The sequence below is a fragment of the Octodon degus genome, unplaced genomic scaffold, assembly GCF_000260255.1.
Source record: "Octodon degus isolate 3935 unplaced genomic scaffold, OctDeg1.0 scaffold00112, whole genome shotgun sequence".
NCBI lineage: Eukaryota > Metazoa > Chordata > Mammalia > Rodentia > Octodontidae > Octodon > Octodon degus.
The window spans coordinates 6,239,148-6,253,617 of NW_004524688.1; the positions used below are offsets into that span (position 1 = coordinate 6,239,148).

The 14,470-nt window shown below is 49.2% G+C and overlaps 1 protein-coding gene across 3 annotated transcripts in view; it reads left to right on the forward strand.

The window, feature by feature from the left end:
- Csnk1d (casein kinase 1 delta) overlaps positions 1 to 14,470 on the forward strand; it is a 29,974-nt gene that overhangs the window by 12,591 nt on the left and 2,913 nt on the right. Inside the window, exons 3-10 of one of the 3 annotated variants that reach the window (XM_004639458.2) lie at positions 3,049 to 3,197; positions 3,377 to 3,605; positions 4,000 to 4,170; positions 5,010 to 5,158; positions 6,806 to 6,977; positions 7,643 to 7,782; positions 10,574 to 10,636; positions 11,713 to 13,929. In XM_004639458.2, the coding sequence (XP_004639515.1) occupies positions 3,049 to 3,197; positions 3,377 to 3,605; positions 4,000 to 4,170; positions 5,010 to 5,158; positions 6,806 to 6,977; positions 7,643 to 7,782; positions 10,574 to 10,606 (1,043 nt within the window). In that variant the 3' untranslated portion in view covers positions 10,607 to 10,636; positions 11,713 to 13,929. Of the gene's footprint in view, positions 1 to 3,048; positions 3,198 to 3,376; positions 3,606 to 3,999; positions 4,171 to 5,009; positions 5,159 to 6,805; positions 6,978 to 7,642; positions 7,783 to 10,573; positions 10,637 to 11,712; positions 13,930 to 14,470 lie in introns of those variants that run through there. The other 2 variants (XM_004639457.3, XM_023699293.1) reach the window with 2 other exon arrangements.

Below are 14,470 nucleotides of genomic sequence, written 5' to 3' on the forward strand. Positions count from 1 at the left end.
TCACTTAGGATAGCCTCTCCTGTTTCTGTGGAGCTATTCCTAGTTCCTATTACTGTGTTCCATTCCTTTTCTCCAATAAAGTTTCCTACTCTTAAAAAAATCAACAAAAGAACACGCATAGGCATCTCAGAGATGAGACAGATGTGGCCTTAGTTTACATGCAGAGCAATGTAGACTGAGATCAGCCCTATTCGTGGCAACAAGAACTTCTGCTGCAGGCCACCTTGTCTTTTTGTCCATCTTGGAAAGCACATGACTTTGTCTTACATATCTTTTGTAGCTGAATAACTTGTATTCTAATACCCCTATCACACAGGAACTGTCACAAGAATCAACAACTGGGATCTCATCTTAGTAAAAACCTTTTGCACAGCAAGAGAAACCACCAACAGTGAAAAAGACATCCACAATGTGGAAAAATATGTTTGCCAACTCTTCCTCAGACAAAAGGATTACTAAATCAGACCTCCAAATTTAAAGACCCCAAAATGGGCATCTGAGATGAATACTCAACACTTCTCAGATGAAGAAATGCAAACAGCAAATAAACATGAAAAAATGTTCAACATCACTGGTTAATCGAGGGATACAAATTAAAACAACACTGAGATTCCATCTCACACTCCCAGAATGGCTGTTATCAAGAAATCAACCAGTAACAAATGTTGGAGGGACTGTGGGGAAAAAGAACCCTTTACCACTGTTGGTGGGAGTATAGCTTTGATAAAGAAGGATAAACTGGAGACTTTTCTAGGTAAATGGATGCAATTTGAGACCATACTCATAAGTGAAATAAACCAGACACTTGTAAAGATTGTATTGTCTGCCTAGTGTAAGATGCTGAAGGAGTAAATAAGATTTTAAAATGTACAATAGATATTCTAAAATGGGAAGAAACTTCAGAAGAAAAGAGATAGTAGGATGGGGGAATGGAAAAAAGGAAGGGAAAAGTGAAAAAAAAATATAACTATATATATATATATATAGTTATATTACTAATTTCTCTTTGTCTGTTGAAAAGAAAGGTTTGTGCTAATACTGCTTGGATATTTAAATGCCAATATTTTGTACTATGAGTAATTAAAGGATAACAATATGCAACATATTAACCCTTGTTACTTTCCCATTATCTTGTTTTGAAATTTTTTTCTCTTTAAAATAAGGTACATCATGAAGAAACTAATTTGTATTCTACAACTCAGAAACTATTTGAAGTATGTAGCTGAAGTAGGAAAACAAAAAAGACTTGCATGTGTAAGAATACTCATCCTAGACATGTGTGAGACTGTGCTTGGCAGTGCTGTTACAAAGCAGACCCAAGCCATCTAGAGGACAGGTTAGGTTGTGGACAGCGTGGACTACAGCACGCACCTCTGTCCTCCAGGCAGAGACGGTGGACGGGTCTCGGTGGGTGATGGTTAACTGGAGAGGCAGAGCAGGGCCACATGCTGCTGTTCAGAGTGTCCACTGCAGACACCAGGTCTTCGTTACATTATGCTCTACAACTTACGTATTTGTTTCATGTATTCTCATGTAAAATACAAAATACTCATATCAGATAATACAAGTTTTTAATGGGAGAACTTCCCTGTTAGCTTTACAGCTCAGTGTAAGGTTGAACTAAAAGCCTGAAGTGTCTCACCATGGAAGGATGGAGACCAGCTTAGTCCCAGAGGCATGTAACTCCTGTGAGGAGGGCTCTAATGCAGTGGTGATGAACCTTTGCTATGTGTGTTTTCTTTTAAAACAGAAGATGTTAATGAGTGAGTTATTTTTCTTAAACCACTGTATTCAGGTTTAATTGCAGTGTTGGCACCTTGTGATAAGTGAGTGGTTTTGGTGTTGCAGTTGATTTGCCGTCACTGGTCTGGTGGATGGGAACTCACCAGGGCAGCATCCCCGGAGTAGATGCAAGCAGCTCCTCTGTTCACATAGCTTTGGAGTTTTGGCTCCTGAGGCAGGCTGCAGTGCATAATACTCTTGAGCTGATCTTCAAGCATGTGGTCTGAGCAGCTGAGAGCATCTTTTTGTGACTGTGGCCTATTCTTATGACTTTGTTAGTCAAGTGCCTGGTGTTTTGCCTATGTTTTTCAAAAGTTGGGTTGTTGAATTGTTTTGTGTTTTCAGAGCTGCTGTCTCAAAGGTATATTTAAATTTATTCCATCATTTGAGGTTCTAGCTCATATATTCTTTTCTTTTAAATTTATCCTATCTCGTTCCCACCACTGATAAAGTCTGTTTGAAGCCTGGTTACTTTTCTCCTTGCTGGAACAAAATACTTGGCGCCCACAAGTTTAAAGGAGAAAAGGTTTATTTTGGTTTATAGTTTGTAAAGGTCCATAGTTGGCTGTTTCTAAAACAGAGTGGCATGGCAAAGGGCACCACAGAGGAAAAACAGTTCATAGCGTGGCAGGCGGAAGACTGCCTTTTTGTTCCTTTATAATCCATCCAGGATATAATCTGATTGGTGCCACCCATACATGGGGTGGGGCTTTCATTAATTACACCCTTAATCTCAGTAGAACATTATTAGTCCACATTTGCACACCATAATCTAGCCATCTGTGAAACTCCCCACCTGTGAGTGCATGAGGCTTTGGGTGCGTCTAGATACAAGTCATAGCACCTGAGTTACAAGTCAGAGTAAGAAAAGTGTTTTTTGTTTCTCTCCTATGGTATCTGCTTTCTCTTCTATTTTCAGCTTTACATCCTGGGTCTCTCTAGTACAGTCTTTGCCTGGCCCTCCTGGTTCCAGATATCTGAGCTGCTATGTCATCCACATGCCTTCTCTTTTCTGTGTTGTGAAATTAGCTCAGATCCTGTCACTTTCCACTACTACTTGCTTGATACCCTCATCAGAGTCTGCTCCAGATTATCTGTTAATGTGTGTGACTTAATTCCAGCTATGGGTCCTTGATGAGGGCTTTGCTAGGGTCATTTGACCCCTGTGGTCCCATGCCGCTCCACTTGCCTGCATCACATTGCACTGAGTAGAAGTGAGCTGATGGAGTACCTGGGCTGAACTGCTTTGTTTTTTTTCTTGTCCAGTGGGCATCCCCACCATCAGATGGTGTGGAGCCGAAGGGGACTACAACGTCATGGTAATGGAGCTCCTGGGCCCAAGCCTGGAAGATCTCTTCAACTTCTGCTCAAGGAAGTTCAGTCTCAAAACTGTTCTGCTGCTTGCTGACCAGATGGTAAGCATTCCTCTCTTAAGTGCCCAGTAGCATAGGTGCTTGAAACACTCGTCCTGATGGGACAAGTTACTCAGTTATTGTTTCTGTAACTCTGCCTCATCACACAGATGAAGCAGGGGTTTGTTAAACCAAGTGTTGCTCTGGAATTGAATTTTTTGCCATTGCTTTTCTCTTTGTAGATTAGTCGTATTGAATACATTCATTCAAAGAACTTCATCCACCGAGATGTGAAGCCAGATAACTTCCTCATGGGGCTGGGGAAGAAGGGCAACCTGGTTTATATCATCGACTTTGGGCTGGCCAAGAAGTACCGGGATGCAAGAACCCACCAGCACATCCCCTATCGAGAGAATAAGAACCTTACAGGCACAGCGCGGTATGCCTCCATCAACACGCACCTTGGAATCGGTGAGCCTTGGGTGTGTAGTTGCTGACCTGGGGTGGCTTTGGGCCTGTCTATCCCTTAGCTTTTGGGAAGGCCAGCCTCTCAGTGGCCTTAGGGTTGTGAGCATGCATGATGCTTGGACCTGTGTGGGTCTGGAGGCTGTTGTCCCACCTTTGTGGCAGACAGGCTGGCTTCAGTGACTGCTATGGCAGGTGTGGCAGGACAGGTGAGGTAGGCTTCTCCAGCAGTCACCCGAGATGTTGATGTTGCCTGATCAGGGTGTTTGGGGATTTCCTCCATAGAAGGGATGGCTGGCAAAGTAGTAGTCTGTTTATTTCATCATTGTGTTTGCTGGATCTTTTGTCTTTGTCTGTGCACACATATACCATCCTTAATGTGTTTCCCTTTTCTTTCCAGAACAATCTCGAAGGGACGACTTGGAGTCTCTAGGGTACGTGCTGATGTACTTCAACCTGGGCTCTCTCCCCTGGCAGGGGCTGAAGGCTGCCACCAAGAGGCAAAAGTATGAGAGGATCAGTGAGAAGAAAATGTCCACTCCCATTGAAGTGCTGTGCAAAGGCTATCCCTGTGAGTCCCCTCCCTGCCCGCCCCCCCCACCTGTGTGAGCTGACCATTGGGTGGAGATACTTAGCCTGGGTTTTTCATGAGAGGACTCACCCACCTACAGAAGGGTGGCAGGACAAGAGCACCAGTGTATATAGAGGGGACAGTCTGCCCTCTGCTCTGACGCATTCCTGAGAACTTCTCTGTGGAGGTGCTCAGTGAAGCCCAGGAGAGGAGAGAATGAGGCAGGACAGAACCCTATGAGGTTCCTGCCCAGTTAGGAAGGAAAGAATGCTGGTCTTTGTACCTGCCCTTTGTGTGAACCGACTGTAGCCTCCAAAGCCATAACCCAGAAAATATTCTTTTGTGCTATTGGACTGACCCTGGGACAAGTACTCTAGGGAACATTAAATTGTGCTGGGTGTGGTGGCACGTGCCTATAATCCCAGTGACTTGGGAGGCTGAAACAGCCTAGACAACTTAGTGAAACGTTGTCTCAAAATTTTTAAAAAATGGGGCTGTGGTTGTAGTTGAATGATAAAGCGGCCCTGAGTCAAGCCTCAGCACTACTAAAACAACCATTTGCTTTGTAATGTCAGTGTTTTGCGATTTCACGATCACACACACACACACACACACATGCATTGTTTTGTAATGCTTTTGTTGTGGGCTTGAACCCTAGAGCTATTTGTATGCTAGGCAATTGCTCTCTGTCACTGAGCTGCACCCCCCAACCCCTTAGTGTGGAATTTTGGTGTTTTAGATTTCTTGTTTCATACCTTCCACACGGAGATGCAGGAGTATACACCCTAGTCTGTGTCATAGTCGGTAATGGTTCATCAGAGGAATTTGTTGTTTTACAGCTGAATTTGCCACGTACCTGAATTTCTGCCGTTCCTTGCGCTTTGATGACAAGCCTGACTACTCCTACCTGCGTCAGCTCTTTAGGAATCTGTTCCATCGCCAGGGCTTCTCCTACGACTATGTGTTCGACTGGAACATGCTCAAGTTTGTAAGTTCCACTGCCAGCTCAGTGCTGTGGGATCAGAGCCGCCCAGGCCATGAGTGAGAGGTGGCTGCCACATCCCAGACCTGGTCTTGTACACAGGACTCAGATTTTACAGTGTGCGTTTGCTAGGTTGTGAAAGCTAAGCACACCTGGTAGGACTGTGGCCTATGTATATCTTATCTGCCTGACTCTACGTACCAACAAGTAGGATGCTGTTGGGTTAAGCAGACTCCTAATGGAGGCTGTGGTGTGGACAGCAAGGTCCTGGAGGGTGCCCATGGTAAAATCTGCCCAGAGGTAGTACCCTTGTGGTTCTTTAGTCTTCCTTAGTGGAAAGGCCATTCTACAGTATAGCCATTGCTAGTTCTAGGGCTTTGTGGTGGAGCCAGCTGCAGTGACTTTTGTGCTGCTTACAAAGTGCATATGGGGGAAGGCTAGTAATCTCTAGGACCCTGCCCCACCCTTACACACCTGGGGTCAGGGTGGGTTACTTGATATTGAGCCAGCATCAGAGCCTTATAGTTGTTTGGTTTCTTTCATTCACTAGAGGCATGTGTTGGCCCATGGGTGTGGACAAGAAGGCTTTGGAGCCCCTGCACCAGAAAAATCAAATTTCTGTGGGAGTTCCAAGTCTTTGATTAAAGTTGCTTTTGTAGTTTAGGATAAAAACTGACACAGGCAAGAATGTCTACTAATAGATTAACAAAACTGCCTTCTCTGGGGTGCAAATTAGAAGTCTTGCCCGGCAGCCATACCATGCATCTGCTCATGACAGGAGCAGGGTGAACTGGAGGTGTCTGGCCAGTCCTGGTGCTGGAAGGAGAGTACCCTGTAGAATGGGTGACCTGGAGAGCCCTCTACCCATAGGATTAGTGCTGTGTCTGCAAACTGTTCAATGTCTTCCCTCCTCATGGTGGTTCCAGTATGCCCAAAGCTTGTTTCAGATGACAGACTTGCTCAGAAAAGGATCAAGTGATTCATATTGTCAGCTTTGCAAGGTTGCAGCCCCTCAGCCCCAGCCACATAGATGGATAGAAGCTGAGGGCAACCTGGCAGTGGACAGCATGACCGTGTACAGGGAAATAGGTGTACCGAGAGGCAGCCACAGAGCATTGCAGGTTCCTGTCGGTAGCATTGGTGATGAGAACAAAACCTAATGCTTGTGTGACTCTGTTAACTGGCTGCTTAAGATCAAATGTGGCATGTGTCAGGTAGGTCTAGTGCAAACCTGACTGCCAGCCCCACTGTCCACCTGTGTGTCTGTGGTGTGCTTGGTATCACTGTGTCATGACAGTGGGCATGGGCCAAAGAGCCCACACTCCTGTCTCTGACCTGGCTCACATTCTCATACATGTCAGCATGTTAGCAGAGAGAGCACCAGTGCTATCATTGTGGCAGTGGAGTGGGAGTTCCTGCAGTGTGTAAGGAGTTAGAAGAGGTACCCTGGCCATTCCTGCGGATTGTGCCATTCATTGTCGCTGTGCAGAGGAATGTTGTTTTCTGACTTGCTGTGCTGCTGCAGACTACTTTATAGGGCAGTCTTGTCCCAAGTCACACCTCAAGGTGCTGGGGAAGGCCAGGGGCTTCGGGCTGCTTCGTACCAAGACTGGATTCTGTTTTGTTATGTCCTTACCTCCTTCCCTTCCTCAGGGTGCCAGCCGGGCTGCCGATGATGCCGAACGGGAACGCCGGGACCGAGAGGAACGATTAAGACACTCTCGGAATCCAGCTACCCGCGGCCTTCCTTCCACAGCTTCTGGCCGCCTGCGGGGGACCCAAGAAGTAGCCCCCCCCACGCCCCTAACCCCTACCTCACATACGGGTGAGTGCATCTCCTAGTGTGTGGTCTCATGGAGACTGGGCAGGTACACTTGGTGGTTTATGTAACTTGTGTCCCCACTTTAATCAGTTCTTATCTTGAGATTAGTGGGTTCTGGCCACCTTCCCTCCCCCCGCAAACCCCCCCCCAGCGCCTTGAGGTGTGACTTGGGACAGAACTGCTCTGTAAAGCAGTCTGCCACAGCACAGCAAGTCAGAAAACAGCATTCCTCTGCAAAGGGACAAACCCAGGGCTGAACTCAGGCCCTTGCGCTTGCCAGGGAAATGCTTATTCCACTGAGCCATCTCCCTGGCCCCCAGGGCACCTTTAAAAGCATCCCTTTACCAGGACCTGATCTGTTAAAGATTTGAGTTTTTGAAAGCTGGTATGAGTGTTTGTAATTGCTTATGTAAAATTTTCTGCTCATAGTATGTGTCTGCCATACACCTTTAAGTCTTCATTCCTATGTCCCCCATACCCTGGATGTCAGGGCCTTAGGGTACACTCCTACCACCAGCTCCTGATCTAGCTGGTGAAAGGTGCTGGTGCTGCCACCGGAAAGGGGAGTCCAGTGAGGTGGGCACTGGGTGGGGGAACTGCCCGATGGCCTGATCTGCCTTTGGGAGCAGCCAGGGTTTCTCGGAATCCATGTTCTTTCTTCCCTCCAGCTAACACCTCCCCTCGGCCTGTCTCTGGCATGGAACGAGAGCGGAAAGTGAGCATGCGGCTACACCGCGGGGCACCAGTCAATGTCTCCTCATCTGATCTCACGGGCCGACAAGATACCTCTCGCATGTCCACCTCACAGGTATGCAGGCCAGGGCCAGCCAGGCTGGGAAAGGACAGGTTGTTGGCAGGTATGGGCCCCAGACCTGTCCTTTACCCTGTGTGGACTGCTCTTACATACAGGTTCATCAGTTGAGAGTGGGGTAAGACTTGTGAAGGGGCTGATGCCTTCCTTTCCTCTTCCTTTTTCCGTTTTTGAGGATTTCTGACATGGGGTGGGGGAAGTTGCATTCCTATTTGTGTGCTGCTTCCTGGTTGGAGCTTTGAGACAACTGAGCTGCTGAGGACCTGCGTCCCAGCCTTACTGTGACAGTAGCAGTGTACTGTGGGAACCCTTCTCTTTAGTTGCTTGATTTCCAGCTATCACCCTGCAGACCAGACGCCACACAAGCCTGTTTGCACTTTGTGGGAGCAATGACTTTGGCTTCTTTCCTCATTTTTGGTCCCAGGAGCGAAGTGCCTAGAGAGGGGGCAGCCCCACAGGAAGGGCTCCTGTGGGCCACAAGCTGCTTGTCTACATTTGGCCTTGTCTCTGATGAGGCGAATGTTCAGGGAACCAGGCCTACAGCACTAGAACACAGGGCAGGAGCTTCTTCTCTGCAACTCTTTTCTCTGCATCCTCTCTTCTCACTCTGCTTGTATTGTTTTTTTTTTTTTGTTTGTTTGTTTTGTGTGGGGTTTTGACAGGGTCTGCTATGCAGTTCAGGCTGACCTTGAGCTCACTTTGTAGCCCAGGCTGGTCTCGAACTCACAACAATCTCCCTCTCTCAGCCCCCAAGTGCTGGGATTCTAGGTAGGTGCCATCATGCCTGGCTCTGCTTTTATTGTTGATATTGTCTGTTTGCTAATATGCGTCTGAACAAACTAGAGCATTTTTACATACGTACCAGTTTCTTTTTCTCACATAAATTTGAGAGTTCTCTGCTTGAAGGGGTGGGGTGAACATGTTAAGGACAAGTTCTCAGGAGCTGTTCGTGTACCAACAAACATTTCAAGGGATGCCTCGGTCCCTAAGGACTCAGTGAGTGAGCAGAAGCTAGGGTAGAAATGCCCTCGCAGCAGCCCCAGTTCTTTGTCATGCTGTACTGTCTGTCCGGCTAACGAGGAGGGGTCCCAGTGTGGCGAGCAGCAGGGCTATTAAGAAGGTGATCTTTAATGAGTAGCATCCTGAACATTTCTGATTAGCTAGATATTGTACCAGGAATGGGCTACTTTTATTGTATAGTATTTTCCAGTAAGAGCAGAAATGCAGGGAGTGTGAAAAGGTGTCTATGTGTGTCGTTCCCCATTGAAGCCAGGCCATCACCCTGGGCTATGTCCCCAGCCCGCCGTAACATCTAACCAGAGGGTTGTCTGAAATGTGGGCAAGACAGGGCCTGACCATAGTTATGAATGGACCCGTTAGCACACACATGCAGATCCTGGGTGAGATCTACATGTGACTGGCCTGGCCTGCAGTGTGATCATAGAAATGAGGGAGTTGAAAAGTCCTGGAGTGATGGCAGTGAAGCAGACCCTTTTCTGCTGTGTAGCCCTCTAGGCCTCAAAGTAGCAGGGAGAAAATGCCCTTCCATCCATCCTTCTGTGTGGCATTCTTGGGGTTAGACTGTCTGCTGGCTTATACCATTTGCACTAAAGAATTGTAACGTGGGCATGAACTCGGAGAGGCGCAGAGTGTGTATGTTCCAGGAAGCACCTCAACTTTTCCTCAGGCTACCCTGGGTTTCTAGACTGTTCAGCATCAAGCTGTCCCTGTGCGCTGACTTCTTCAGTATTGGTTCCTCTTTGGCTACCACCTTGAGTTTCACTGGGCTCCAGAGGGGTCTTCCTCTCAGGGCATCACCTGCTCCTCCAGTGTGCTCATCTAGGACAAGAGTTCTTCCTCCATCAACACTGTCCAGACCCACTGTCCCATGTCCTCTGCCAGCTTGGAAGCTAGAAGGCTGTGGGGTGGGGGTGGGGGTTGCTCCAGCGCCTACAGTTCTGTGGCTTCCACTCTCACATTGTCCTTCTAGAGAGAGTTGGGTGCTGCGTGTGTAGACACAGGATCCCGGCAGCCACACTGACAGCTGAGCTTCCTCCTCAGCTGCTGTTCTTTGTCCTCGGCCTTCTAGGAGCTGGTGCATCTGTGAAGCTGTAGCAAGTCAGCACAGAGGCTTCATGGGGCTCCCTTTTCCCCATTCCCCTGCCCACGTGCAATGGCCCCACAGTGTCACAGAGGTCGCTGAGTGGCCTTCTTGGTGGTGCAGGGCCTTGTCTTCTCCTGGGCTTTACAGGCTAGATGTTCCCTCCTTGGCCCTGTCCCTTCTGAAGGGCACCTTACATTAGGCCAGCCCTGTGGGGGAACCACAGTCTCCATATGTCCCAGTCTGTAAGTCATTTCTTGGATTTTTTTTCTCTTCGTGAGAGTGGACTTCTCTGTCCAGTTACTCCTTTTGATGGCTCATTTAGGTTGCTCCCTTTGCAAAAAAGAGATCAGCAGTCTGATGCACCATGACTAAGTGTGATCTGTCTGTGTGTCTGGGGAGGTACCATTCCCTCTACCTACTCCAGGGTCTGACCTGTGCCCTTGTGGATTCTGGAGGAGCAGTAGCTGCTCCCAGAGGCCAGTTATGTAAGGCAGGGGAGCTGTGTGGAGAGACCAGCCATTCCCCAGGGGTCCCTGAGGTAGCACCTATCAATGTCTGTGGACCTGGCAGAGGAAAGGAAACACATCTGGATGCAGGCCTGACATGGGTGTCATGGGGCCGGGGCCTCGTGTGCTGGTCTGGCCAGCGGGGCGCTTACCAACCGCTGTCTTTTCCCCACCTCAGAATAGCATTCCTTTCGAACACCACGGCAAGTAGCTGCTCGTCTCCGTCGGAAGGCAGCACTGGGTGAGTGTGCTCATGGTGGGGCTCGCAGACCACTCCATCCACCACAGGGCTCGCAGGCGGGCTGGGCTTGCATGCTAGGTGCTGGAGGCATAGTGAGGCTTCTTCTGCTTTGTTCTTCTCATGTGAGCTCCAGAGCAGCAGCAGTCAGCATCCCATCTGAGTGGGAAAACCATCCTTAATCTCTGGATGGAGCGACCCTAGGGGTAGTCCTGCTGTGCCCTTGGCCTCTGGCCCCCCTGTCACTGCATTCAGTGTGTTGGCACTGTCCTCTGCCCTGGGTACTAGCCAGCTACCCCCACCCCCACCCCGGCTGCCCTGTCCTGGGCTGTCCTGGGACTTGTGTCTGTTGTGCTCAGCTGAGTGGCGCCACGCTTGGTGTTGGGGCTCTTGAGCTCTTGCTTTGTTTAGATACCTGGTGGTCTCTCCCCATCCTGGCTTACTTAGTCACCTTTCTTCCTCTCGCATTTATCTCTGTCCTCATTTTGTGTTTCTTTCCAAACTTGGTCCCAGCCTTGTCATCTCGTCCCTGCAGCTGTTGTCTGTATTTACCTATCCAGCCACGGCCACCTGCTCCCCGCGCCGGTGCATGGCTGGGTATCCACCCTGAGCTCCCTTCTTGTCAGCCACTTAGTGGCACCTTCCAGCAGGGGCTTGAACTTCTGAGGGGTTTCATGCCCCCCAGAGACCTGCTGTGCACACTCTTGGAAGTGTGTAGGCAAGGACTGCTTTGGTGTCTTCCCTGCAGAGGGATTCCTGTTTTCAAATCATCTAGTTACTTTCCAGGAAGGAACGCTGGAATCACATGTCTGCCCCAGTGAATCCTCAGGATCGACTCTGCTCTCTCCTCGCTTGCATGCCTCTTCTTCCTTCCCCTTCTTGCTGTCACTTGTTCTGCTCAGCAGTGTCCAGGCTGCAGAGGTCCCATCGTGCAGCCACTGGTGCAGGTGTCTAGGTGGGAACCAGGCGGCAATGCATCCTTTCCTTTTCAGGCTCCATGATTGGTATTTGTCCCTGGTACCTGGATGGCTATTTCTCTGACCTCATGCTGACCTTCTCCTGTGCTTTGGCTCTGACAGATTCCCGGTCGGGTGGCTTCCAGTGGTCTTCAGTCTGTCGTGCACCGATGAGAACTCTCCTTTTTGCTGTGAAGGGCAGACAATGCATGGCTGATCTACTCTGTTACCAATGGCTTTACTAGTGACACGCCCCCTGGTCTAGACTCGAAATGTTCACACCGGGAGCTCTCCAGGCCACTCACCCAGCGATGCTCGTGGGGAATCCAAATACAGACTAAATGGACGGGCTCCGAGAACTGCCACCCACCGCCAGGGGCTGGCACTGCGGCCCCCACAGAAGCTCAGTTACCACAGGGCTGGGAAGATGAGCAGAGTGCGGGAGACATTGCAGACCCCAACTCCCTGCCACGAGCCTCTCCACCCCTCCAGTGGTGGCCGACCTGCGCTCCCTGCGATCCCACTGCGACTACCAGTCTTCTACTTGGTTAAGACAGTTTTGTATCATTTTGCTAAAAATTACTGGCTTAAATCTGTGTAGATCTGTCTTTTTATTATTTTTCTCTTGTCTGTTTTTGCGGTCTTAAAAAGGATGTTGACTTTAAAGACTCCTGAGACAGACACTGGCTTGCCATGTCTGTGGAGTCAGAGGGGCACACGACATCAAGGTGGTGTGTGCATTCTGTTTCTGTTTTCTGTGTTGTGTTGTCCACTCTGGAGAGGGAACGTCTCATCAGACGCTGTGTGTGCGTGTGTGTCTGCGTGTCACAGGCCTCTCAGCCCAGTTCTGGCCTTGCTCACCCTTCCTTTCTATAAGCTGAAATACCTGCTGTTGTCAGCGCACTAGAAAGTGTGGCTACTGCAGAGCAAGTGTGGCCAGTGTGTTGCGTAGAACGTTGTGCCTTTCTGCCCAGAGGAGGTGAGGAGGAAATGAGGGATTCTGAAGAATCGGGCACAGGGGCCTTTAGAGGCCATAGGACAGTGGGTAGTCTGGATTAAAGTTGTGTGTGTGTTTCTGATTTCTGACTCAGAGACATAGGGGTTGTGTAGGGGGTTGTATATGGTATTTTGGTAGTGTTTGTTGCCTTTATGCCTTTGAATTTGGGAAGTCTCTGAACAGACTGTAAATACTGCCATACAGATTGGCACTTGGTCTGTCTTTGCCTGCTAAAAGCCTGGGAGCAAATAGTCCCCCTAGGTGCCAAGTTTGCCCAGAAAGGCTACCGGCTGAAGGGAGTCCACGCAGAGGTGCCAAGAGGCAGATGAATGCCTGCCTAAATCTAGAACCTTCACCTCCAGAAAGATGTGGTGCCACACACTTTGTGACCTTCAGCTGGATGTCAATAGGGGACACTGTGACTGCCCAGGAGAGGCAGCTTCTGCAAGATGACCTGCCAGGAGGGCCATGCTTCTCTGCCACTGGCAGTTAGGATCCTCAGATGCTCTTCCCTGCCTGTGACTGCTTGAGGGAGACGGCAGCAGGCTTGAGCAACCCTTGGAGACGTGATGCAGTGTGTGTTCGTAGGCTTGCCTCCGTTTCTGCCTGTCAGTGTGGAGAGCATTCTGCTGGGGTCAGGGTGCTCTTGGAGGGGCTAATGGTGCCACTGTGGCTTCCCCCTCCTAACTTGGAGACACCCCTCACTCCCTGGCACAAAGCTTGGGCCCTGGGGCCACTGTTGGTATGCAGTCCCAGGGTGCATACCTCTGGGAGCATCCCAGGGTGTGGCCATGTGCTCTCCCAGCCATCTGTCTGTCTGAGCCTGTGGATGCTCCTGAATCCTGAGCTGGCTACTCTGCACACATTTGGGGGTGTAGGGCCTTGAGCAGGAGGGCTGTGTGTCTGTGTACATTAGGAGCTCAGGTGGGTCAAACAAGGTTGAGGTGTCCATGGTTTTGAGCCCCTTCCATCATCAGTGTTGGGCCTTCCCTCTTGGTGAACTGGTGGGGGTGGAAGCAGCCCTACACACAAGCCCTTTGTAAATAACCATGGTCCCCAGCAGTGCCAGAGGGTGGTGTCAGGCAGCCTCTAGATACTGCACCACATGCAGCCTGGAGCTGCTGGCTGCTCTGGGAGCAGACCCACCTGAGCCCTTGAGTGTGTGGCTGTGACGTTCTTGCCCAATATTTAATCCTCATCACACTTACAGGAAACATAGTTAGAATGTGTGTATCAACCTGTGTCTTGGTGACCAGTCTCTGAGCTGTGCGTTTGTACTACCACTGTATTTGTGTACTTTAACAATTGTGTAAATAATAAATTCATAATGACTTCTACGTTTCTTCCCTGCCCCTTTTGTGTGGTCTTTATTTCATCAGCTGAGAATTTTCAGTGGGTTTGGATTAATTATGTGTAAATTGACCTGTTTTTCTCCTGGCCTTTTTGTCTTTTGTGCTACTGGGGATTGAGCCGAGGACCTTTGTAGTGAGGTACATCCCCAGCTGTCTTTTATTTTGAGACAATATATTGCTAAATTATCCTAGCTGGACTTGGAACTTTTTTTTTCTCGGTACTGGGGACTGAACTCAGGATTTTGCGCTTGCCGGGAAGGCCCATATGCTAAGCTATCTCCCTGGCCCATCAACGTAAGCTCTTGTGACCCTTATTCCTCAACCTTCCAGAGTGCTGAGATTTACAGGCAAGCATTTTCCACAGCTGGCTGAATACTTTGTTCTTATCCTTGCTCAGCCTGTGGGTGTTTGGTAGCTGGTTGGAGCAGGCACCAGGATGCGCCCCACTTAGGCTCTGGTCTACATAGGTGAGGTCGGCCTAAGTGTGTTGTGTATGTTTGTGAGAACTCACCCCTTGCTTAAGCATCCTAAG